At 31.4% G+C, this 27,242-nt stretch overlaps 1 protein-coding gene and 2 non-coding genes across 3 annotated transcripts in view; 2 read left to right on the forward strand and 1 right to left on the reverse strand.

Annotated features, from left to right (window-relative positions):
- The window catches only part of Smp_196240 (cadherin-related), a gene marked incomplete at both ends in the record, with an annotated part of 24,402 nt that extends 3,728 nt beyond the window's left edge, over window positions 1-20,674 (forward strand). The window contains 5 exons of the mRNA XM_018794413.1: window positions 1,227-1,520; window positions 4,966-5,155; window positions 7,545-7,961; window positions 9,877-10,244; window positions 19,955-20,674. Coding sequence (XP_018648828.1) covers window positions 1,227-1,520; window positions 4,966-5,155; window positions 7,545-7,961; window positions 9,877-10,244; window positions 19,955-20,674 — 1,989 coding nt within the window. The remainder of the gene's footprint in view (window positions 1-1,226; window positions 1,521-4,965; window positions 5,156-7,544; window positions 7,962-9,876; window positions 10,245-19,954) is intronic.
- Window positions 12,241-12,307, reverse strand: Smp_tRNA_00918_Gln_TTG.1.1. Its single transcript has one exon. It is a non-coding gene (tRNA).
- Window positions 15,669-15,735, forward strand: Smp_tRNA_00034_Gln_TTG.1.1. The gene has a single exon. It is a non-coding gene (tRNA).
- Window positions 20,675-27,242: the final 6,568 nt, after the last annotated feature.

Below are 27,242 nucleotides of genomic sequence, written 5' to 3' on the forward strand. Positions count from 1 at the left end.
AGGATTTATTGATTTTTAACCACTCGTGTATGCTACTCAGTGAGATGTTTCATTCTATCTCCCTTTACCCTGTTTCGGGATATTCGTTACCGTTGCCAGGGTTTATATTTTTGTCTGTATCTGCTTATTTATGCCACGTACATATTACCGACATTATCGTGGAATGAGATTAGTTTTCCTTCTCTCGTTTCAGCAACTTTGAGTCTCTTGGCTCACCTCGGATATTCCGTATTCGAAGTGCATGAGACTTTCCATGGTGGTTTAGCTTCAATTGACTCGTGATTTCAACTAGTAACCTGTAAATTGAGTATCAACAGGTTAATCAAACATGAGCTGACTATTTCGTAGTGGTTAATGTAAAACCAGCGTAGAGATAAATTTTATCAGAAATAACTGAGAACTTACTGCAAAGATTCGTATATTGTGTTTATATACTATTTTACAAGTACTTAGATGTAATTTGAATCTAGTTTGTTTAAACGACTTCTCCCAGAATATTGTAGCCATTGGAGCGAAATGCTTAAAAAAACTTTAGTCTATTTTATTAATCGATTACTAGTCTTTTAGGACGCTTCTTTCTAATTAAATAAGGTTTTTATCTCATTTTCATCTTGTTATTCCAGTTGTGCAGCAATTCATTTCTACTTAATTATTTCGATATACGACATTAATTCTTTCATTTGAATATCTTATATTCGTCGCAATTCAGCCTAACAGTACTTACGGACAAAAATAAACTTTGTAAACGAGACATTGATCATGACCGTATGTCTCATTAATTAGATTGCTAATTAATCCTTAATGATTATCTCTACTTAAATTCATAAACGCTATGATAGTACTAGCGTTTTTCTGTATATAATAATCTTATGGAAATACTTCGTATGAACTGATGGATTTAGGGGACAGATTGAACAATAGTTAAGAAACATGATGCATTGAAAGATTCACTGTGGTAAGGTGAGCTTTAAAATTGCTTTATTATAACTCAATCTAAACAATATATATCAATCTAAGCCCTTTATCAACATAAAATCTCGCAAACCGTGGACCTATGACAATAAATGAATTATTATACACAGGAGAAAACTTACGAACTACAGATTAAAACATTGGTAGAACAGTTTCTTTCCGGTAAAATATTTAAACTAAATAATTTTCTATAATATACATACATTTAATTAAATTTCATTCGATAAAGAACCTCCATGTATTTGTTTTTACAGATCAATTCCCATGGTCTTTTGAAAACAAATCGTATTATAGATAGAGAGTCCCAGTCAATTTATCAGTTTACAGTTCTGGCTATTGATGGTGGAGTTCAGTTAGAAAATAGATATTTACCGGTTAATTATCAGATTGGTGATTATGAAGAAGAAAATTATGAAGTATCGAAAGATAAAATAACATCACAAATTAAAAACAAAGTTCACACATCTGCAGTCACTGTACGCATATTAGTCTCAGATCTGAATGACAATACTCCAATATTTGTATATCCAAACACAAGTGTCTTTAAGGTGAGTTGATTCTCTTGAACAGAAAAATATGTCTAAATAATAGACCTATCGATTTTAAAAATATGCTTTATCAGTATTATTAACTAATTCTCTTGCTGACATGGTTAATACACCCAAAAAATTAAATAACTACCCCTATAATTTATTTTGGTTGTAATTTGTGTTCTTTTTATAATGAATCCATAAACAATGTGACTGTTGCCCTGGTAGCTCGATTTCATATTTATTTTGGTGCATTAGTTAAGTCAATTAGACATTAAACTGTGGCCATGATATAAGTTTCTTAACTCACAGTTTTTTTCCATTTTTATTTGAGTTATTCAGAATGAGAAAGGCAAACAGTCTCAATATTTCCTTGTCATTTAGGTCTATATACATTGGAATTTCGTGTTACAAGTAATTTATCTTCTGTTCAAAAAAAAAAATGTCGATAGTTAAATTCGTGTGAATTACACAAAACGAAAAATATGGTACATAAAATTCTATGAAAAGAATTTCCAGCTCTTCCTATATCATATTTGTTACATAAGAAGGATCTAATTTTTTTTTCTTTCGATTGCTTTTTATGCATAAAACTATTTAAGGTTGTTTTTTGTTGTAATTAACAATTGCGATAGACAAGATAAATAAAGTGATAAATCAACATCAGGTAGAACAAAAGACTAAACATCATTATATAAAGAGTTTACAGTTAGCTTTAGAGTATGTTTCTTAATGTAGATCACTGTAGAAAAAACGAACTCTATTCTACTTGTCCCTATTCTGTATTTCATGTTTATTGCTTTGGATCATCTTCTTCATCAAGATGTGAGTGTTGAGTTCTTTAGATGTTCGATTTTTTTATATTGGAAAACTATATAATATTCAAACAAATAGTACTGAAGCATTTCATTCACAACAAAAGATGTTCATGCTCATAAGCTGTTAAAGCTTTCGTTATACTAATTAAAAACATATAAATGTGTATACTGTGAATGAGTATTCAAAAATGTGTACTTCAACCATATTAAATGTATACAATATTTATTCTGACAAGAAATTATCCTAAAGAAAGATGGAGGTTGATCAATTGGAGTCCTAAACATCAATGGGAAGATTCAAACAAACAATACTAAATGAATAAATTATTCTATATTTTATAATGTTGTATCTCAGAAACAGAATCACTTATGTCTAGCTAAGAAGCACGGCTTCATTAGCTCAATAACTTCGACCTTAATGATTGTCGTTTTCAAAAATGTGATTGCAAACACTAAATTTATCACCACTCTTATTTTATTTAGTTTGTTTGCTCTTGTATCTGAAATCGTCATCATACAAACTCTGAACAAAATGAAAATGACAGATGAAATACACATTTAAACAGCTAAATGTGTCAAAATATATTTTTATGCTTTCTTCCATGTTTCAGAATACAACAGTTTATCAATAAGAGAAAATTCAGTATATAGGTTGTTTAAAGTTCCTTTATTATTACTCACAAACCTTTCTGATTCATACTTCTCAGCACGAATTTTATTCTTAAAGTGTTATGAGTATTGATTTCCAGTTGACTGAAAATATACTGTGTATTTATGTAGTTGATAAACGGGCTGATGGTAATTAAAAGTATTTATAAAATCTGTTTTACCTTGCGAAGTTAATATGTTATACAAATACGTATATGAATAAGCATAAGAAAGAAATATAATCCAAACAATCAAATTTATATTATGATACAAAGGTAACTGTAACGACACCAAAATAATTATAGCCTATTTGAATTGTTTAAAACAAGGTAAATTTTCCGGGAATAATTATAGTACCTATAGTATTCACTAAATAGATTAGGTGTTTCCGAAATGAATGAATACAATAGACAATATTTTCTGAATTTTGAGTGAATATTTTGAGTTTCGACTATCGTAAGTGCTACACCAAGTTGGAAGGTTATGACTATAATGAGCATTCTTCATTATACTTCTTTAGAAATATCATGACCGTAGTGAAGTTAAAATGTTTTAAGAAAAGAAACAAAACCGGTGATATAAAGTTATTGGCAGGAAAGTTTAACATTTTTAAATATTTCGAGCTCATAGTATACACATAAGTTAAATTATCAGAAAGGGTGTTGTGGAGATTTTAGTGTTTTCATAGTTGAAATCATGAGTCAATTGAAGATAGACCACCATCGGAAACCTGGAAGCGCTGGACAGCCGTTTCGTCCTATTATGGGACTCCTCAGCAGTGCGCATCCACGATCCCACCTCGAGAGATTAGAACCCAGGACCTACCAGTCTCGCACGGTTTTTATTTAAGTTGTAATTTTTAGGACGAAACGGCCGTCCAGTGCTTCCAGATTTTCCATGGTAGTCTAGCTTCAATTGACTCACTCTTTCAACTATGAAAATATAAGTTAAAGTTAAGTAACATCTTGTGTATAACTACTAGTTATTTTCACAGACATTATTTTTATTAGGCTTGCATCATAAACAAATGTTAATATCGATGTTCGTGATAAATATTATATCGTCATTTATGGGAAAAAAGAACACTTATCAAATGGAGATAATGAAACGTAGATTCGGTAATCGCATAGTCATTTATTTTTTACAAATACCGTAGATATCCTTGATGATCATTAACAAACCAACAAATGAATGTCTTTATTTATATTAAAACAATAAAAATCGATCCCATACTTTAAAAGTTATCTCATTTATTCTTCATTTCTAGTCTTCTCCAAGTTTTTTTTCTATTTTCACCAATAACCTCAGCCGTAAGTAAATCTTTAAATTCAGTCAAATACTCCATGCAGCCTCATTTAAAGAAAACAGTTTTGATTCCGATCTATGTTCGAATTAGCGTTAATTAGTACATGTGTGATAAACATATATTTATGATAAATGAACTTGACAATTTCTTGCGACCTACTTGATCTCAGAGACATGTAAACTAAAATTTATATATTGGTAAAAATGTATAACAAACAGAAGTTATGGGATATCACTTTTTAAAACAACTAAAAATAATATTTACTTTTTGTTAACCTTATTAATTGAACAAATTCTTTATTTCTTTATGACAGCATATGTCAAGTTGGATATTACCTAATTTAGAACTATTTTGAAATAATAATTCAACACGACATTTATGTTGCTATGACAGAATTTTAACAAAAGCTACTCATTATCCACATGCTAAATGTCTTTTTTTGAATAATACTTTCTATAATATATTTAATTAAACTATTTCATTTTTACTAGAAGCACTGCTCTCATTAAACGTCATGTTATACGTCACGTTATACTGATGAGTGTTTGTTGTAACTATTTAAAAATTTAAAGTCATTATTTGAAATCTGTTTATATTTCCGAATAGATGTGCTTTAATTTATGAAATACTACAATTAACATTTAGAAATTAATATTAAACTTATTCTTTATATTTATTTATTACCTTTAAGGTTCGACTTTCTGTACATGAGAAAAAAGGATTTATAGTAACACGATTGGTAGCTGTTGACAAAGATTCAGGTCGAAATGGTGAGATACATTACAGTTTGCTCAAAGGTGATCCAAAACATGTATTTGGATTACGTCATGATACAGGAGAGATAATTGTAACAAATACGATTCAAAAATCTAAAGATGCAAGTACAATATTTCATTAAACCTTGTGATGATTGCTTATATGTTTTTTTTCATTTTTCATGATTAATTCAAATGCTACCACTCAAGAAACACACTGAAGACTTATAGGTCTAGTTTCTTTTATTTATGTCATCTAAGCTTTTATTTCCCCGAGAATAAGAATTAATTTGCTGGATGAGAACTGATAGGTAGTCTCATACTAAGATGAAATGGCTGTTCAATGATATCAGGTTTTTAGTGGTGGTTTAATTCATATTAGTTTTCGATCTCAACAACATTCCACAATATTCACAACCTCTATACTTATTAATCTTTATGAATGGAAATGTTGAATAAAAATCTCAAACACATTATAGACAATGATTAAGAATCATTGAAAACATGTTTCCATTTGGATACATTTATTAAATCAACAAAATTCATTTTGCACAGCAATTAGGAAATATTAGAAATGCAGTATAAAAAATTTAGACTTCCGGCAAATCCAATGTTTATAATTCAGCTGGTACAAATTCTAAACGTTCGTGAACGTTTGATATTGAAAACCTACAAAATGCTGATTCAGTTTCTTATATTAAGAGCAAACAATAATGAAACACTGAGTAGCTGTAGTAAAATTAGTATCCCATGAGCAACCTATTAGAATAGAACAACTCCTACCAACATTCACTATCCCCATTTACCAGCGATCTTATTACTTACTTACTTACGCCTGTTACTCCCAATGGAGCATAGGCCGCCGACCAGCTTTCTCCAACCCACTCTGTCCTGAGCCTTCTTTTCTAGTTCTATCCAACTTTTGTTCATTCTTCTCATGTCTGTCTCCATTTCTCGGCGTAATGTGTTCTTTGGTCTTCCTCTTCTCCCTTGACCTTCAGGATTCCATGTGAGGGTTTGTCTTGTGACGCAATTAGGTGATTTCCTCAAAGTGTGCCCAATCCACTTTCAGCGCTTCTTCCTGATTTCTTCCTCTGCTGGAATCTGGTTTGTTCTCTCCCACAGTAACTTGTTGCTGATAGTGTCTGGCCATCGGATCCGAAGTATCTTGCGTAGACAGCTGTTAATAAACACTTGTATCTTCTGGATAATGGCTTTCGTAGTTCTCCACGTCTCCGTCCCATACAGTAGAACTGTTTTGACATTTGTATTGAAAATTCTAACCTTGGTGTTGGTTGACAATTGTTTTGGGCTCCAGATGTTTTTCAGTTGTAGATATGCTGCTCTTGCTTTGCCGATCCTCGCCCTCACATCTGCATCTGATCCACCGTGTTCATCAATGATGCTGCCCAGATATGTAGAGGTTTCCACATCCTCCAAAGCTTCTCCGTCAAGTGTAATTTGATTGGTGCATATTGTATTGTATCGGAGAGTCTTGCTTTTCTCTTTGTTTATATTGAGACCTACTGCTGCTGAGGCTGCTGCTACACTGGTCGTTTTCTCCTGCATTTGTTGTTGCGTTTGTGATAGAAGAGCCAGATCATCTGCGAAGTCTAAATCGTCAAGCTGCATCCTGCCTGTCCACTGTATTCCGTGCATTCCTCCAGATGTTGACGTCTTCATGATCCAGTCGATCACCAGGAGAAAGAGAAAGGGTGAGAGTAAGCAACCTTGCCTTACACCGGTCTTTACTTCAAACGAGTCGATGAGTTGTCCTCCGTGGACGATTTGGCAGTTTAGTGCATCATAGGAGTTCTGTATGATGTTGACTATCTTCTCAGGCACGCCATAGTGTCGAAGAAGCCTCCATAGTGTTGTCCAGTCCACGCTATCAAATGCCTTCTCGTAGTCAATGAAGTTGATGTAGAGTGATGAATTCCATTCAATTGATTGTCCCACATTATACGTAGAGTTGCAATTTGATCTGTGCACGATCTATCCTTACGAAATCCAGCTTGTTGATCTCGAAGTTGGGCGTCCACGGAATCCTTCATCCTGTTTAACAATACTCTGTTGAAGACTTTTCCTGGTATTGAGAGAAGAGTGATGCCCCTGTAGTTGTTGCACTTGCTGAGCGATCTTATTATTATAAATTAAATTAGCTTGGTTATTGTAGTTGGTTGAAATTACGAAGCTAATTTTATTCTAGTGATTCAGTCATCATTCTTGAATTCAATCACTCCGTGTCATACCCTAAATATATTTCAAGATTATAAATGTACATTCTACTGTGTTTTGTTTGTAACCAAGTAACGAAATTGTAATTCCTCGATACCAAAAAAATAGAATGATTTTGTCAACGGGTAGTGAATAGCTTGTAAGTTACTCTAATATGAATTCGAAAATTTTAGTTTTTCGGAAAATGAATTTTATTTGCTTTATTAATGAATTACTAACCCACTCCTTTATTATTTGCACAATTAGGTTTCTACAATCTTATCAATTCAAGCATCAGATCGTGGAGTCCCACCGAAATTCAGTAAAATAGACGTTCAGATAATTATAACTGACTCTCCACCAATTGGTAGAAGTCTTGGTACACTTGATGAATATCAATTGGCTAATTTGAAATCACTTGGCTTAATTGGTATCACTGAAGTGGATAACTCTGGCGCTGTTGAATTGAATAAACTAATCATGATGTGTATTGTTGTGTCAACAGCCATATTATGCATTATACTGATTGTTACTATTGGAGTGTTTGCTAAACGTACAACTTGTAAAAATATTTTCACCTCGATAAAACAACGTCAGTCTGTAAAAATTAGAAAGACAAGAGGAAAAAATAATGTTCCTGATGTTGTTTTTAAAGATAATGATGATGATATTCATCAGCCAAATGAATTTCAAGAGGAGACGAAAAATCTTAAAGGTAAGTTATACTACAGGAACTTTTGTTGTCCATCAATATGAATTCACAAATTTTTTATGAGCTATATTTGATAGTCAGATTGCCGCTTTTATCCTGGTTTTACCTTAAGTTACGATAGATTCAAATTTATTTTGTTCTTCTAGTTGGTCTTTAGTGAGAACGTTGCGGAAAATATCCTGTAAATACATACTTTCAGAATATATATATGATAGAATAAATGTCATTTACTTTTAAATATTGTATATTGTCAACGTTCTAATAATTTGTAAATGTAGACTGTCTGTAATATGTTTATTGAAACAAGAAGGAAGCTCATCTCTTGATAGTGCAAAACATGTTGGTACTGCTTCTCTGAATTTTTATATATAATTCAAAAGCACAAATTAAATGGATAATTACGAGAATGACACGGTGATTTAGTTCAATGTTTATAGTTTTCTGCAGTTTTCAGAAACATCGGTCAGAGATTCCAGAGTAAATAATAAGATACTATAACAAGGGAAGACTTTAGGGAATATAAATTCACTGGGGATTGTTGGTAAGATAACATTGCCATATTCTATATGTTATTTTGACCCTACATGACTTGAAAATATCACTCATTTTTGATCTACTAGTTATTTCAGAAAATTTATTCATAAGTAAATAGTCGTTTCTGTGGTACCCAGTATTGAACCTCACAACTCATTTTACATGTAAGATAGACTTGGAGACTGATTTCAAAACCTTGTAATATTATGCTGACAATCTTCAAAATGTTTCTGCCGACATCAATAATAATTAGGAACATATTCCAGCCAAACTTTCTGTCCTTAACTGTTATAACTCAAATAGAATAAATGTGGCTTAATCCATAGAAGAAACAAAAGCAATAGGTAGTGTTTTATTTACACTAGCAAATCAACGATATCTCTGCATACATTGACTTTTACGGATTTGATTTACAACAGCTAATACTTTGTTTTAAAATAAAATCATCTGATCAGTACTTGCCACTCAACAATCACTTATTCATATTATCAATACAATTAATAATACTCTAATTTTCAACCACCGGAAACAACAAATAGAACTAATCTACTAAGTTATGAATTTATTCTTGTCTAACACTAGTCTTTTTAGTTTAATACATTTGAGCAGCTCGGCTGTTGGAGATCAAATTGATTATCCTATTGTCACTTCTTATTAGGACAAGATAACCACTAAATGCTTTAATTTCATAACATTTTTTCTAGCTGACAGTAGTTAACGGCAAAAGCGTTTGAATTTTCAATTATACTGAATTTGAATGTAACTGTTTGTTAAATAATGTAAAACTAAATAACTGGGTATGTCAACCAATTAGGAACAATAAATATTTTGACAACAGTTTTCACTAGTATGATACATATTGTATTGCAAAGGATTTTCTGTGCAAACGATGATGCAATAAAATGTATTTTCCGATGTAATATGAGTTCAATTCAAGCAGATTTGTGTACTGAAATTTATTTTATTCGTTTTTTTTAATTTTCATAATATGATATTTCCAATTTTAAACAATAAATTTTTTGATATTTAAGATCATGAATCAATCGAAGCTAGACCACCATGGAATCGTGGATGCGCACTGCTGAGGAGTCCCACAATAGGACGAAACGGCCGTCCAGTGCTTCCAGGTTTTCCATGGTGGTCTAGCTTCAATTGATTAATGATCTCAACTATCAAAATTACTATAATATCCATAAAAACCCCTTCTGATAACAAATTTTTTCTTCATAAATATTTTGGGGGGAAATTCACTAATTTGTCAGAATTCTTCAATAATATTAAGTAATTTAACAGAAACTTTTTAATATCAGTTAATTAATTTAACCAAACAAACTCTTCAATTGTCTTAATATTTACCAAGATGTTTTGCATTTCTCTTTTGTAGAAAAGAATTCAATTGAATTTTGTGATGTTTTATCTCATGTACAATATAATCATTATCAAGAAATGGCACAGAAAAGTTCACTTATTCCAAAAACACCAAATACTTTAGCTAATGCAATCAAACTTGATCATTTACTTCAGTTTGTTAAAGATAATAATAATAATAATATTATTAGTAATAGTAATCTTTATAATAATAATAACACTAATGATGATCATTTTTCTAAATCTACATTAACAAACTTACATTGTGATAATATATGTTCACCTGATATAAGTATCAATTTACCTTCTTATACAAAAAATAATTTTACAAATGATACATTATTTATGGGACATTTAGAATGTAACCGCTTAATTACTACAGAAGTAAGTATGAATTATTTTTTTTTAATGAGATTAATTATCTTTTACTGGTCATTTCAAGATTTACTTATGTTTACTAATCTCATATAGGATTTAATGAATTAAACGTGTCCATTCGACTATCTCTTTGATATAATAGTTCATTCCATACTCACTTGACTTTACTTAGTATACTTCACTGTCTCATATGAAATAAAATGATAGTAAACTTAAAATGATTCTATGAGGAACTAGATTTAATTCGCTTTTCATTTTTTTATGGAAACATTAATTGAAATTCTGCTCAGTCAATTATTTTTTAAAATCCGTATTATTTCGAATCTTCGGTTTATAGACTGTTATGCCTCGACCAATTATAACTAGGGGAAAATATATAATTTGTGAGATTACTTTATATTACATAGTTTATCAAATTTGTATACTTTATGATAATTTGTGAATAAATATAAAAAATCAATTTTTCAAGCGTTCAGATATTGTCACAAGTTCTTTGAGTCGTGATTTTCTAAATGAGAATAATTTATTTATATTTTATTATAATATTCTCCTAATAATCGTACACAACTATAAAATACCTTCAAATTTGAAGACGTGAGTCGATCCAAACCTAGTAGTTATAGGCGGATGTTTCGTCCTAGTACGGAACTCCTGAGCAGTTCTCACTCAAGACTCAAACCCAGGACCTTCAGCCTCACCCACTACCCTTTTAAGTCAGTTATCACACTACATTTATGCGCTGCCGTTGTGAATTCATGCAGATGATAATAGAAAAGACGATCATATCTTTAATTGATACACGGATAAAGTCATTTACCGAAATTCTCTAGACCTTGGTTTTATGTTCGTAAGCATTAGCATAAAGTTGATTCGACAGTCTTAAATTGGCGAAAGTTTTACATGCTGTTCAAACCTGTTACTGTCACGGCTGGCAGAGTTATGACTCAGCTAATTGAGCTGTGACTGACAGAGCAATAATTTGATAAATGTTGGCTGTATTCTTGACTAAATATCAAAATCTGCCAAATTCTTTCTTTGGTAAATCTCTTACTCAAACCAACTAATAAACGTTTTCAAAATCATACAGTAAACAACCAGTGGTGAGAGAGATAAATGCTCAATATTTCAAAAAGTGAAATCAAACTATAAAATTCAAATATAACCTTATCTCTAAACTAAAAGTAGGTAAAAGATTCTTAAGAAATAACAGTAGACGAGGAAGCACTGTTTCTTTGTCCTGTGTGACTGAGAGATCCAAGAGTGAGTTATAGATTGCTCTAGCTTTTATTGCAAGGTTCTGAAAGCAATTTTACTAGCTGGCCCTCGATAGTAAGGTATATCTTTAGTCTTTTAGATGAAGAATATTGTTCTGACACAGTAAGATTCTAAGAAGATGTGAAACCTGGTTTGTTTTAGATCATTCATACCTGACAAACCCTAATTTTATAACTTTCATAAATCAACAAAAAAGTAGAGATTACATTATATGCTATAAAACGGATTAATAACAATTGCTGTTGAAAGAAAGGTAACTAAAACAAGTAAAGCTATTTTATCTACTTCTGTATTCAGTTTGAAAAAAAGTTTATTCGAATGAAAATTATTTTTTGATGTTTTTACTTTTTTATGTCTATTAACGTTATCAGTTCATTAAATTGGTAAGCATTTGAAAGCTTTGTTTTTTTTATAAACCTTGTTTTCAGACAATTGAATTTAAGATTTAAAATTTCTTTAACATTGATCTAAAGTCATTATCAGTATTTGAAGAACAAGTTTTGTTCTATAACAATTTAATCTTTTATATAATATCAATTTATGAAATCTTTTCCCTGAAATGTTCATTATAAAGTGAAACAATGAACATAAAAGAATGGAAAATATGAAACCACTATTTACTTTATTGTAAGCAAAGATGGATAGTGGCTAGTAGTGGAATACAGGACGCGCGTTTCGTCCTATTTGAGACTCGTCAACTGGATGTACCTACATCTCACAGTTGATGTTCACTCTGGGACTAGAACCCAGTACCTTTCGCTTCAAACGCCATCGCGTTATCCACTCAGCTATTGAGTCCTGATAGCCACTTGCTTGTGCTAGCCACTATCCATCTTTGCTTATAATGCTTGTGAATTAAGGCAATATCGAGGCAATACGCACAGTATGCACTTATGGCCAATAAGAGACTGACCAGTTGCAGTCCTAAACATCAATGAGAAGATTCAAACAAGTAAATACTAAGTTAATTTACGCCATTCACTTTAGTTGATTAATTCTCTTTTGGAATAAAACATATCAACAGTTAATTACTTTAATCGAACTTAACGCTTTAAAAATTAATTAGACAAATAACACTATACTGCATTGCATGAATATAAGTTTTTATATTCATATCGAAGAGTATTTTCATAAATAATCAGTGCTTAGTGTATTTTTAATATTAACTAAATAAAGTGATTTAGAACAACATATATAAGCCAACAGTATTGTATAATCATCAGGCTATACTCTAATATACAGTCATATTTATATGCATATATGAAATTAATAAACCAATCAAGGTAGTTTATGAGTCAATGATAACAATGGAATAGACTACATAAATAAGCATAATAAAAGTACAAATTGGTAGTGTGATGACAGGTGTACTAGTTGTGATTAGAATAACAGAGGCTTGAATCAATGTTACATAATGGGAAATAGGTCAATGATTAAAAAAATATAAACACTGGAATGACATTCATAAAAATCATAAGATTACGCAATAAGAATTGTTCAAATAATTGAACCATGAAGTGTATATTTGCGAAAGGAAGAAAAGGGTGAGAGGGGATGAAGAAAAATAATTGAAGAAAGAGTATGGAAATTAATAATAAATAAGATTTGTGAATAAAGATACCAGAGACAACTATATTTGACAAAAAAAGATCGTAAGTACAATAGTCAAACTAAGTCATTCAATAGCATTAACCATCCGGATGAAGAAAACGGAGCTATGTAAGCAAAAGAAATATCTTCAACCGCTCCTCCTCCCTTGGCCAACCTCAAGGCCGATCAGTCTATAATAATCTTAGCTATTGAATGAATAAATAAAATCATTTATTAAGTCCAAGGGAGCGGTAAAGGTGTTACAAATTTCTTATAAACACAAAAACTTGGATTGTTGGCTCGAATTCCTATAGCTTCTGCTACATGTAAGAGACGAGATCGAGCGACATAAAGAAAACTAGTAGGAATACGATAAATAACTTTAAATAAACTATTTCTGTCAACTACATGACCGCTATCGATCAAGTGTGATAGAACCAAGCTGCGTATTGTCTTGACAGTACTTCTTCCTAACCACCAAGGGAGGTGTTCACTAACTCTTTGGCTCATTTGTCTGGTAGTGCGCCCAATATAGCTTTATCCACAGAAACAGCTGAATTCGTTGATACACATAAAGGTGACATAACCAGGTAACTTATCCTTTAGTCGAGGAAGAATCATAGATCGAGACGAGTATGATAGACAGAGATCGGTTGCATTAAACGTTCTCCTAACCGCTCTAGTCAGTCTATGAAAGTGAATTTAGCAATCACTACTAACATTTGTTCATTTAAACACCAAGCTAACTGTAAGGATTGAATCACTTAGAATATGAAGTAATTAGTTCAAAGCAGGTGTCTCCCGCCGTAAATATTAACTGATTTTAAAGACATAGTAGCTATTAAGCATTTTAAAATGAATATTTTACTGCAGCTCACTGTCGAAAGAAATTCTAATGACCAGATGAACTTCGTGATCTATTGAAAATCATTTGCAGAATCGTTATTATATCAAATAAAGGAACTTATTTGCCAAGTAGAATTTGAAGTACACACTCAATATTCCTTATTTGTACAAGTATTTAGATAATTTTTATTCATATTCTGAAGCAAAAATTGATTTCTAAACATGTCCGTTTGCAACGTAGTAACTATTGTTATTTATATCTCAATAACATTTTCTTATGATTCATTGTATGGTTATTTCACATGATGGTTGCTGATACAGACCCAGTTAATAAAATTGATAATATGGTAAATATATATATAGTATTCCCAATTTATCCATTAGCTTTCGTATGCAGGCGGTGTTTTTTCTAAAATAACTTCTTGACACATTTATAATACGAAACTTGTCAATAATATTTATATACGTCAGAAGATAGATATCATAGCTAAAACATTGGTAAAACATCTTACCTACTTTTAAAACATTAATTTTAGCTGTTTATTTTCCTGAAAAATTATAGCATTAGATACCATCATCTTCAACCAAGATTGTTTTATTATCATAGTTTATCCAAAATGTTGTATCATATATATAATGCGTGATACCAGGATTAAACCAAATATGAAATAAGATGTAATACATGTTAATCGTATATCTCAAATGTACAGTAGAATAAAAAAAAATTTAAATAAATGTTAATCGTACTTTGGTATTAAATTAGAATTTGTTTACCTTGACTTCTGTTTTATATATACACCATTTCGTCTTTAAGCAACCAATTTTTTTGATGAAATACGGTTATATTCAAGAACCAAATTTTGAAAAAGTACAAACCTTATAGTTTTCCTTCTGTATATCGATAACGTTTAATACTTCTAATTAAATCCCTTTGGCTTATACTGAAGAATCAAATGTTGCCTAGTTTTGGTGACAATAGTTTGTAACTCTGGGAAATAACGTTCTGATAATGTTGCGCTCTCTCTCTAAATAGAATGTTTTATTATCGAGAGCTTTGCCGACGGTGAATTAAAATCAAATTTAAAATAAGTGGGATCATAAGTGTTAACAAAAATCGAATATATTTATTGTCAGTATTAATAAGTGTGTTATGTTCTGAATAAATCCATATCGGTTTTATAATCCTTTAAGTGATATCTAATAACTCGAACAAGATGAGAAAGCTCTTTTCCATCTATCGTCCATGATATTAATCCACTTAGTTCACCCTAAATATTAAAAACTCATTCTGTTCATCGGCCACCAGAACACAAAAAAACACTTTAACCAACACAATACTTTATTATATAATTGAGCTACAAAAACGTAAATGAAACCAGTGAACTTGAAAAGTATTTAGTTAATGCATGTAAACAATAAGTTTTCAAGTCAAAAAATATCCGTGTTACATTTTTGATCGAAAGATGAAACAAAGAATGATAGATGATTTAAAGATTCAACCTTAATAAAAATCATATTGTGCAATATACAACAATTATATCATTAAGTTCACTTAGTATTGTTTGTTTGAATCTTCTCATTGATGTTTAGGACTGCAACTGGTCAGTCTCTTATTGGCCATAAGTGCATACTGTGCGTATTGCCTCGATATTGCCTTAATTCACAAGCATTATAAGCAAAGATGGATAGTGGCTAGCACAAGCAAGTGGCTATCAGGACTCAATAGCTGAGTGGATAACGCGATGGCGTTTGAAGCGAAAGGTACTGGGTTCTAGTCCCAGAGTGAACATCAACTGTGAGATGTAGGTACATCCAGTTGACGAGTCTCAAATGGGACGAAACGCGCGTCCTGTATTCCACTACTAGCCACTATCCATCTTTAATTATATCATTAGTTTTATTAATTAATTATATCAATTCAACTTTCATTGAACTATACATTAAGATCATAGCTGTCTATATGATTTTGAATCTAAATACTTTAAGAAGTTAAACATTGAATTTATAAGTATCGACTAAATTTTATTACTTTTCAGTGAACCTCCAAAAAACATTCGTTTTTGAAAAGATGAAATAAAGATTTGCATTTATTTTAGTTTACTATGTGTAATATGATTGTTGTATTTTATTAAAGAATATTAAACCATTGACAATATGGGATAATTTGATCTGTATAGTGTAAACATCTGGTCATTTAAAGGTCAACGCACGACGATCAGTGCATCGTTGAATCGTCTCATAAGCTGGAAACAAAGAAACTAATTACCATGCAGTATTTAAAATGTTTATCTTGATCAACCTTCATTGCTTAATAAAATCACCTAAAAGTCTTAACTATCATTACTATGCAATAATCGGTTTTTGCTTGATAGTGTTCCACGATACAATTATCTCTTTTAAACAGTGTCATTAATGTCGTCCGGTAACTGGAAATGTTAAATTTTTGTTCGTTGATTCGTTTTATTTGGACTGATATTTTAATTAAGTATGTTACTATAAGGCTTTGATCAGAAGCTTGCTAAAATTATCTATAGTTCCTCTCTGACTTACATATTAAGAAATAATAATTATGAAAACTTATGTTGGTTTTTAAGATACATGACATTTCTATCAAAGTACATTTGTAAAATATTGTAAATAACTTTTCGTTCAGGTAAAATAATCCATATAATCCACTACTTAATAAATGCCTGTTTTATATTATCATACGTCTTTACTCTGAAAATTATAGGAGAGTATACTATTCCAGATGGGGACTAACTACAAACATTTTCTAAACGACTAAGGATATTCGAAGTAGAATACAAGACTGATGGACTGTAAGTGAATATATATATATAGTTAGTAAACGTTCTTTAGACAGACAAATACCATTTAAAGTATTGGGTAATTATAAACATTACTGTTGTATATGAATAACTTGATCAATAAATGGCCCAAGTTATCATTAGATTCAAGTGGTTCTTAATACAGGTCTTCACTAAAACATATTCTCTTTCTTCAACTATAAATCGTAACATAAATGCTTACAATAACATTATTCATCAACTTACAACAACAAATTTAGTGTAAGTATGTAGATAAGGAGTGTACTTATAGTGTGTCTTTTTCCTAACTAGAAGAGATAATAAAAACTGTATTTATTACCCAGATACACAACTAATAAAAACATTGAAAAAATGAAGACACTATCATATTTTGCCACTTCTGATATAAATTTGAGAAGTTTTAATAATTATACTGTAAAACTAAAAAAATAGACAACTTCTATTAAATATTATTGGAATCGATAATATGAGAGACTCATAGCTAGTTGTTTTCATCAAAGAAATGAAATATGTTCTTTACAAGACACTCTATCAAAATGATACAGTATAATTATATTCTAGTGAAATTGTAATTTCCTTATCATAAGCTTACGAACAATTGATTTATGTTGGGATAGCAAATAATAACGAATAATAATTCTTGATAGAAACTACGTTATGTCCTTTCAACGAAACAAAACTAAATGTTTGGCTTTTGTGTGTTTGTAGTAGTTCTTATAAAAGTGAGTAAAAAATGAAAACAATTTTCGGACATTATATAAAAGAGAACCTGTCAGAAATTATTTTAGACTAGGTTCAAATCTCGTGAGGTGAGATCGTGGATGTGCACTGCTGAAGAGTCCTGCAATGGGACGAAACAGCCGTCCAGTGCTTCTTACTTTTCCATGGTGATCTAGCTTCAATTGACTCATGAATTCGACTATAAAATGACTAAAATCTCAACAAAATACCTTCTGATAAAACAAAATATATCAATAAAAAAAACATTGATTTTGTTCATGAAAGAAGGAAAAAATTGACTGAAAGTAAAATTACGGATAAAATTACTTATAAATAAAAACTAGAATGGTAAAAGGAAAACTACAATACTTTTGTTATTAAATAAATCGCACTAAAGGAAACGATCTTTAATGGATTTAAAAAATTGTTCTGGATAATACAATCAAGCTATAACTTTACGATGATTAATATGATTCATTGTCTGAACATTATCTAGTGATACAGTCAAACCACTTGTTGTACAAGAAGCCACATTTTCTTTTATGTATTATTAGTTGAGGCAAAAATTAACTAATATGAAATCAGAAGGGGTTTTGTAGATATTATAGTAATTTTAATAGTTAAGAAATCTAATAAAACTAGATCAGGGTTTAAATAGGAATAATATATTTGTAAAATCTCAGCGAATGAATTTGAAGTAAATCCAACGTTTTGCCTGGCAATCTGGTCCAAGCTTTTTCAAGGAAATATAATCAAACATCAAAATTATCGAATATAAATAGGTACATGGTTCTTCGTTTCATTGTACACTGAATAGGTCATCCAATCAGCGTTAAAAAGTGTCTAAACTAGGTATATGTATTAGTGTGTAAGAGACTTGTGATGCGAAATGATATGTGTTAAGATAACATATTGTATATATACGTAAGTGGTGAGGGGAGAAATTTCATTCACAATATATTTAATGTCTTAAATCAGCTCGGCGCCCAAATACTGTGTAACTATTCGCTCTAATTTAGACGAAAGTTCTTATATAGATCAGGGTTTACTTTCCCTCCAGAGACAAAGTTATTATCTTCTGAGATGATAATTGAAAAATGTGGATACATATTCAGTAAGATATCGATTATAAAAGTAATGTATAGACAGAAATCAAAAGTAATCATTTTCACACTTGAATTGAATATTCGACATGGATTGATCACTAACCAATCTTTATTAATCTATGCAAAATGAATATTAAATTTTTGTTTGTCATTCGTTTCAGCAATACTTATACATTACTTTTTAGTTAACTGTTTATAGGTATATACAAATGATTAATTCATCATGAAAATAGAAGCACAATTAAGTGTAAATGTCAAGCCCATCGTATATGTCTCCCTCTCCTATTTTCAGTTGTATGATATTAACATTCATGCACACTGTTTGATGATGTGAAGCTTTTAATTGATAAACTATTAAGGATAATTGATGATCTTATTGTTCTTTATAACTTGTAACTAATACTAATCTGTCAAATCAACGACAATTTTCTCATTAGTAATACAGGTATATGTATGAATATAATCATTAAACTATATTTAAAATCAGACTAAATCTTATCAATAACATATAATTCTTAGAAAATATCTGCTCTCTGGAAATCAGAGAGAAACCTGGACATATGAAATAATAGCTAATTCGATAGAATAAAACTTGAAAGACAATACAACTACTTCGTAAGCAGTTAAATTCTTTTGGAGCCAGTAACAGTTTGCACTAAAATTTTAGACTAAATGTTTCAATAGGAATATTTTATACAAAATAGTTCGACATTTTGATGACCCGAAACAGAAGTTTTCATTTTTAAAAATGTACAGCAAAATTATAATTTCTTACAGGTTTTCTATGGTGGTCTAGCTTCGACTGACTCATGATTTCAACTGTATATGAAAACTAAAGGTATCATTTTGTAAATCGCCTAACTTAGCGATTTAATAGCACGGGTTAAATTCACAAATGCTAACTGAGATCATGAATATTCTAATGTAACTAAAACTTATGTAATAGGTATGAAAATAATCGTTGGAGTCACATATTATCGATTATTTAGTGAAAATAGACTGTGCAATTTAAAAGTTTAACCTTATTTTCAAATCCATGAATGCTGATAAAAGTAGCTGGACTAAATTGTTAGGAAATTTTTGTTCGTCATTCACATATTCACCCATATTGTTAAAATCTTGCAATTTTATTAAATTTTTATATTAGTAGTATATTATCCATAATATTCTTTGATAAAATCCGCGGAAAACAGTATGGAAGTTTAGTGGGAAAGCTTCAAGTATTTATTTTATAAGGAAGAGAATGGAATTCCATTGTTAATTCACAAATATCATATATTACTAATATTTAATATTCTTTTTACGCTTCACTTAATGTTTATTTGATTTTCTCTTTGTTTTTACCGAATAGGGCAGTCAAGAAACGCATACTGATAGTTTGCCGACTTCAGTTATAAATTCTGTCCCGTACACATCCTATACGCAGGATGCAGTGATGACTCTTCCCCGTGTATGTGCTATTCATGGAGCACAAGGAACTGCAATGAAACTTCTCGCTCTTCCATTAAATGATTCATCATATCTTGGTTGCTCCGAAATGAATAGAAATCTCTGCACCTCATCATTGAATGACGCTCCCGTAATTGACTCAGATGTCGATTCTGGTCGTGGTGGCAGTGTAAATAATATTGGTAGTTCACCAAACAGTGACCAAATTACTCTAAATCATAATGTTTCTTCCCGTAAATCAGATGCTACAGTATTCCCGGTTCATTACGTCACTGGTAGTCTGAATTTTAGTTTAATTCCAGTATCTGTAGCCACAAGTTTAAATATAACTCCATCTACATCTTCCAACCCACCTATACTTTTACCTTTATCCGAAGTACCAAACGTTTCATCAGAATCAACTTTATTAAACCCTAAAAGATATTCCAAACTAACTGGAGATAAATTAAAAGTAACATTTGCTGAGAATCCTAATGAAGAAGAAATTTCACCTCGATTAACCACTTCATTAGATGGTACAAAACCTATAATTCACTATCCTACAGTTTCACCTGATCCGGTTAAAAAAGAAAAAGGCCCATGGCGCCTTATACAGTGTGCATCAAACAATGTTAAATTATAATAGAAAAATGTACTTCAATTTTATTCTGGAAAATCAATATAAATTATAAATAATTCTTTTTGAATGTACCAGTAATTTGTTTTTTTTTTTAAATAAAGAATTATTTCATCATCGGCTTATCAATTATTTAATTGTTTATATACCATGTTTACTTCATACCTCAAAATATAGTGTTCATTTATTCTATAATATAGTACCATATTACTTAGGATATGTTATTCGCAGTAAGGATTTCGCATGAGGGTAACCACTAGCTGACATCTAGCCGACATCTAGCTGACAGGTCCTCAGTAGGAAAAAAGAGCTTCAACATTTTCAACGTTGGCTTCTATCCAACTACACTGAAGCTATATCAAAACAGTCAGCTCAGGATATGAACATGCGAACAGCTTCAGATCAGGTGAAGTCCCTATTATCAACAACAGTCAAATGCTTTTTCTCACATAATCTTAACTTCATCTTTAACAAGAAACACATATTCGACAAAATAACAAGATTTATGGCCACCCATATAGATTTCCATTAACTAAATTCACAATCGTCATTTGACACATTCTACCTGATATTATAGTTCAAAAAAACTAGGAAACAAGTAGAATAAATAAAAAGTTAAGTAGAGAAAAATGAAAAACAAGAAAGTGACAGTTACTAACTAGCATAAGTAACATATCTATATACATATAGAATTAAGCTTCACATGTATCTGTCCAACAACGCGCATAATCGTTAGTTAATTACAAAATGAAAGTGTAAGCGAAATTGTCACAGTCAGTAAAATGAGTAAATATTGTATTTAAATACAAAATGATGAAAAGTTAAATTATTCCTACATTCAACCAGTTTTACTAATTCAATTATTTTAACTGCTTTTCCCTTTTCCCATTTAAAAATATCTACATGAAGATATAATTACAAGGATACAATCAGTACCTTGAAATGTATTTGTTTCTTGAAAGAGAGATATTTATTAGGCTTGACAAATGTGGTAGTTTTATCAGCTCTTACATTCTTTTTGTTTATATCAACCACTCATGTATAGTTCTCAAGTGATAATTGGTATACTATGAATGTTTTGTTTGCTTTCGTTACTGAATGTTGTTTGTAGAGTTTACGTTTCTATTCTTGTGGGTCGAAAAGACTACAGCGAATGTCGATTGTAAAGACAAAGACAAATGACTCATATTTAAAAGAGGCCTGATTATCATTTAGATTTTTACAGAATATTCTTTTTATCTGGAAAACAAAAACGACACAAATATGGTAGTATGTCCCATGTCATTTTTTATTTAAAAAATACACATAACATAGTATTCCAGATAAAATAAATCAATTGATGTTTATCAGCTAAGCTTATTTGAATTTACGGAAACTTGGAACTTTGTACGAAAAATGGCATAAAGAAATTCTGTGTACATTGATAGACAGTGTGCACTATCATCAGATAGAAGTGCTCAGGAAACGACCTGACTGTCCTGATGGAAGACCTAAACGCCAGTCGGAATGAACAACACCGGATATGAAGATATCATGAGACGACGTACACTGACTGATAGAAAGGAACGAGAATGATGACAGATTCGCAAATTTATCTGCATTCAACAAAATGGTTGTAGGTAGCACAATATTCCCCCACAAATGCATACACAAAGTTACATGTGTCTCACCGTATCACAATACAGAGAATCAGATCGATCATGATTGTATCAATACAAAATTGAGATGGTCAGTGGAAGAGGTGAGAACCAGGATAGGAGCTGACATAGCTTCAGATCACCACCTGGTAGTTGCCAGAATTAAATTGAAGTTGGTAAAACAATGGACAACTGAGAAAACAGAATTACAAAGATTCAATACAAACTTTCATCAAGATGCTGACAAACTCAACGAATTCAAGATAGCTCACAGCAACAGATCCCAAGATTTATTCAAAGAAGATTAAACTACTATAGAGAACAACTGAAAAGGGATCAAGAAAGCACTAGCTTCAACGTATCAGGAGGTTTGAGGGACTCTTGAATACACCAGCCCCATTGGATCCAACGGAAATCGCAGCAGAACACACAGGCTTTCCCGTATATGTCACTCAACCAGTGATCGGAGAAATCGCTGCGGTCGTCAGACAAATAAAGAATGAGAAATCAGCAGGACGTGACAATATGCCGGCCGAAGCACTAAAGTTAGACATAGACGTAACAATAAACATTCTCCACATTCTATTCAGAAGGATTTGGGAGAAAGAACAAGTGACAACGGACTGGCAAAGAAGTATACCTCATCAAGACTCCAAAGAAAGGAAATCTAAGTAAATGTGAGAACTACAGGGATATCACGCTACTATCAGTGCCAGGCAAATTTTTCAACACTGTTGTCGAGCCGGATGAAAAACTTAGTTGATGCCCAACTTCAAGATCAACATGCTGGATTCTGTATGGATCGGTCATGCTCAGACCAAATTGCGACACTACGGATCATCGTTGGACAATCAATTGAATGAATATCGTCACTATACATCAACTTACTTGACTATAAAAAGGTATTTGACAGCGTAGATAAAAGAACCATATGGAAAGTTCTTTGACACTATGGTGTACATCAGAAGATCTTCAACATCATGAGGAATTCATAAGATGAACCACACCGCAAAGTCGTACATAGAGGACAACCGAAAAATGTATTCCATCCTATACACAGCAACAAAAACAGGTAAAAGCAGACAGCGTAGCAGCAGACGCTGAAACAGTAAGCCTCAACATACACAAAGGAAAAGCAAGGCCTTGAAATACAACTCAGATAGCAGCGATCCAATCACACCTGATAGAGAAGCTCTGGAGGATGTGGAAACTTTCAAGTACCTGGTCAGCATCATCGATGAACAAGGGGAGTCCGACGCAGACTTAATGGCAAGAATTTGCAAAGTAAGGGCGACATACTTACAGTTGAAGAACTTGTAAACTCAAAACAACTCTCAACCATTATCATTTTTATCATCTTCAACACGAACATCAAGACAGTCCTACAGTATGGTGATGAAAATTGGAGAACTACTACAAGCATTATCAAAAGTACAAATGCATGTGTTTACAAACAGTTTTCTGTACAAGATACTCAAAGTCCGTTGGCCTGATACCATCAGCAACTTCCTCCTGAAGGGGTAATTAGAAAAATAGGGGTAATTACATTTAACGTTGACCAGAAAAGTAATTTCAGTGAAAAAAGTCGGTAAAATTTTTGATACTTCGACAATCGAATTAGTTTTCTTTAACCAAATACATTTACAGTTCAATAGGTACGAGATTTTCATATTATGTCTGATAAAATGATTCATGAATGTACTAACTAATCTTATCTTTTCAGATAACACTGACTTTAAAGATACAATTTACGTTTCCCTTCCTTTTTTAATTAACAGATGTTAGCAACATAATCAACCTTCACTTTTTATGTACTGAAGTTCGTCAGTTTATGACTAACACTATAAAGTTACATGTTATTTGGATATTTTTTAAAATATTCTGTTATCGAATAAAGTAAAATGAATAATACATTTCTATAACAAATACATTTTAGGATACAAATGAATTTAAAGTCATCTAGTGTATGATAATATCTATCTGAATGAGTGTACACAGACCTCCCAATAATTTGGTGAATTTGAATATCAGCTAACTACATGGTTTTCGAATGTAAAAATAAGTTGTGTAATTTCAGATATCAGTGTATTTGTTTTACATGCACATTGATAGTTTATACTTGAATCATTTGAATTGACCATTAGCTTCATGAATTTATCATGTTGGGATTTAAGCAAAGACAAATTATCTACTCAGAAGTAGGCTTTCTGTAAAGCGAATAAGAATAATAGAAAAACTTTTAACCTAATCCATTAAATTGATCGAACATTCCTAAGTATATCGTTCATGAATTTTTCAGGTTTTTTGTCTCGAACTCGAAAACTTTAAAAAACTGAAAATTCTCCGTTATCAAGTAGTAAGCCTTAACATAGCCAAAACAGTGTTTTGCTTTCAGTGACCTTGGTAATATTGACTAAACGTTTCAGCAGTTCCCGAAAATATATCTGGAAAATGTGTAAGAATCATAACATCAAAAGCAATGAATCAAAAAATAATCATTAATTGAACGTTTCTTGTCAATAACGTGCAACTATCTCTACATGATCTGATGTTGAGAGTTGAAAAACTGTAAAGTGCAACGAACTCATTAATGCAAACCTGTCGAAATTATGCCTGAGAGTGTGCCGTTTCTGGCTGAAGTTGCACAACGGTAATACTTAAAAGATATATCAAAGCCTTCTGTAAAAATCCTACTTATTTTTTCTCAATCAGTATCCATATTTTAGGCGATGATACAGTCTAAAACTACTCTTTAGGTAATTATTCACCCTTTGTTTAGTTTTCACTGAAAACCTTTATGAGCTTATCTTTATACCATTCCTTTGATTATTGTTCTCACCATTCATTCAGTGATTTAACGGACCCTTTCAGCTTTTCACTCTAACTTACTATCTTCTGTCCATTAAGTTAATATTTCACAATGCATTCTGTGATAAGTGAATATTATAACCGGATTTAGTATTTTATTTAATTTACATTTATTGTAAGCTACATTTGAATGAGAATTACACAGATATATTATTTCAGCCAATCAATAATCAAACATTTATCCAGGTTTTACCATTATCAACAAAAATACAGTAAGTGTCACCGCGCTATTTAGATTATAACTAATTTTCTGTATAACTGAGATATTTACGCTGACTAGTCACTAACTAATAACCACTATCGTATTCAAGTGCTGTAGCGATCAAATATTGGTTGATAATGTATTCACACAACTATGTAGTGAAGTAGCATGAACTCGAAACATGTTATCGATGACTGAAAGATACTATAAATCCTTTCAACTGTTTGTTCTTTTTCTCATCATAGATTTACTGTCTTTTACTAATTAACTTTCAATTCCTGTTACTAATCATTTTACTCCAACAAAATCATGAACTCATTTCCTCTATTCAACTGAGTATAAATGAAATGAGAAAAGTATAAATCACTAATTTAAATAACACGGAATCTTTTCAAATCATTTGATTAGAAACTAAGCATAACAATTTCGAAAACTAACCACTAGTTAAATCAGAAGAAGGATTTCATTTGAATCTTACTTTCAGTTTTTTTCCTAATTAAGATTAATTATTCAAATGATTGGTTCCAGTTAACATAGTTCGTTTAAAAATAGTGTTTACAAGTAGTTCAGAATAAATTAACTTTTACTTACCTACGCCTGTTACTTCTAATGGAGCACAAACCACCAACCAGCATTCCCCAACCCACTCTGTCCTAGGCCTTCCTCTCTAGTCCTACCCAATTTTTGTTCATTCTTTTCATGTCTGTCTCCATTTCTCAGCGTAATGTGTTCTTTGGTCTTCCTCTTCTCCTTAGGCCTTCAGGATTCCAAGTGAGGGATTGTCTTGTGACGCGGTTGGATGCATTCCTCAATGTCTGTCCTATCCACTTCTCGCGCTTCTTCCTGATTTCTTCTTCCACTGGAATCTGGTTTGTTCTCTCCCACAGTAGTTTGTTCCTGATAGTGTCTAGTCAACCTATCCGAAGTATTTTGCATAGAATCTGTTAATAAACACTTGTATCTTCTGGATGATGGCTTTCGTAGTTCTCCACGTCTCCGCCCCATACAATAGAACTGTCTTGACATTTGTATTGAAAGTTGTGATCTTGGTGTTGGTTGACGGTTATTTTGAGTTCCAGATGTTCCTCAGTTGTAGATATGCTGCTCTTGCTTTGCCGATCCGCACCCTCACATCTGCATCAGATCCACCATGTTCATCAATGATGGTGCATAGATATGTAAAGGTTTTCACATCCTCCAAAGCTTCTCCATCAAGTGTGATTCGATTGGTGCATGTTGTGTTGCATCGGAGGATCTTACTTCTCCCTTTATGTATGTTGAGACCTACTGTTGATGAGTCTGCTGCTGCACTGGTCGTTTTCTCCTGCATTTGTTGTTGCGTGTGTGATAGAAGAGCAAATTAACTTCTAGTCAATTTTTATTAGAAATACATGCAGAAAAATGATAAAGATTATTAATTATAATACCATTTTATAAAATTATAAACAAAATATTGAATGTTTTACAAATTGAAAACATACTTTAACATTTCATTACTTGTCTACATAAATCAAAAAGATAAAAGTGTAGGCTGTTGAAACTTTGAAATAATAAACTGAAAGATATATATATATAAATTATTCACAGTTAAGATATATCACCAATAAATAACAAATGAGGTTACGTACTAATCAAGAGGTATGGAGGAATCACCAAGTTGATGATCATGTATATCTAAATTTAGTAAAAACATTTCCAACATGTATTTCATTTACGTAATTAATTAGAAGATATAACTGAATGAATGTTATGTTTTTAATAAAATGATATTTGACAAAAAACAAACATGACTGGAAGTCATATGACATTACATTTGAAAAGAAAACAAGCAAGTTAAACTTTAATGATATTGGACTTTTTCAGTAAC

Source organism: Schistosoma mansoni, chromosome 1 (assembly GCF_000237925.1).
Source record: "Schistosoma mansoni strain Puerto Rico chromosome 1, complete genome".
Taxonomy (NCBI): domain Eukaryota; kingdom Metazoa; phylum Platyhelminthes; class Trematoda; order Strigeidida; family Schistosomatidae; genus Schistosoma; species Schistosoma mansoni.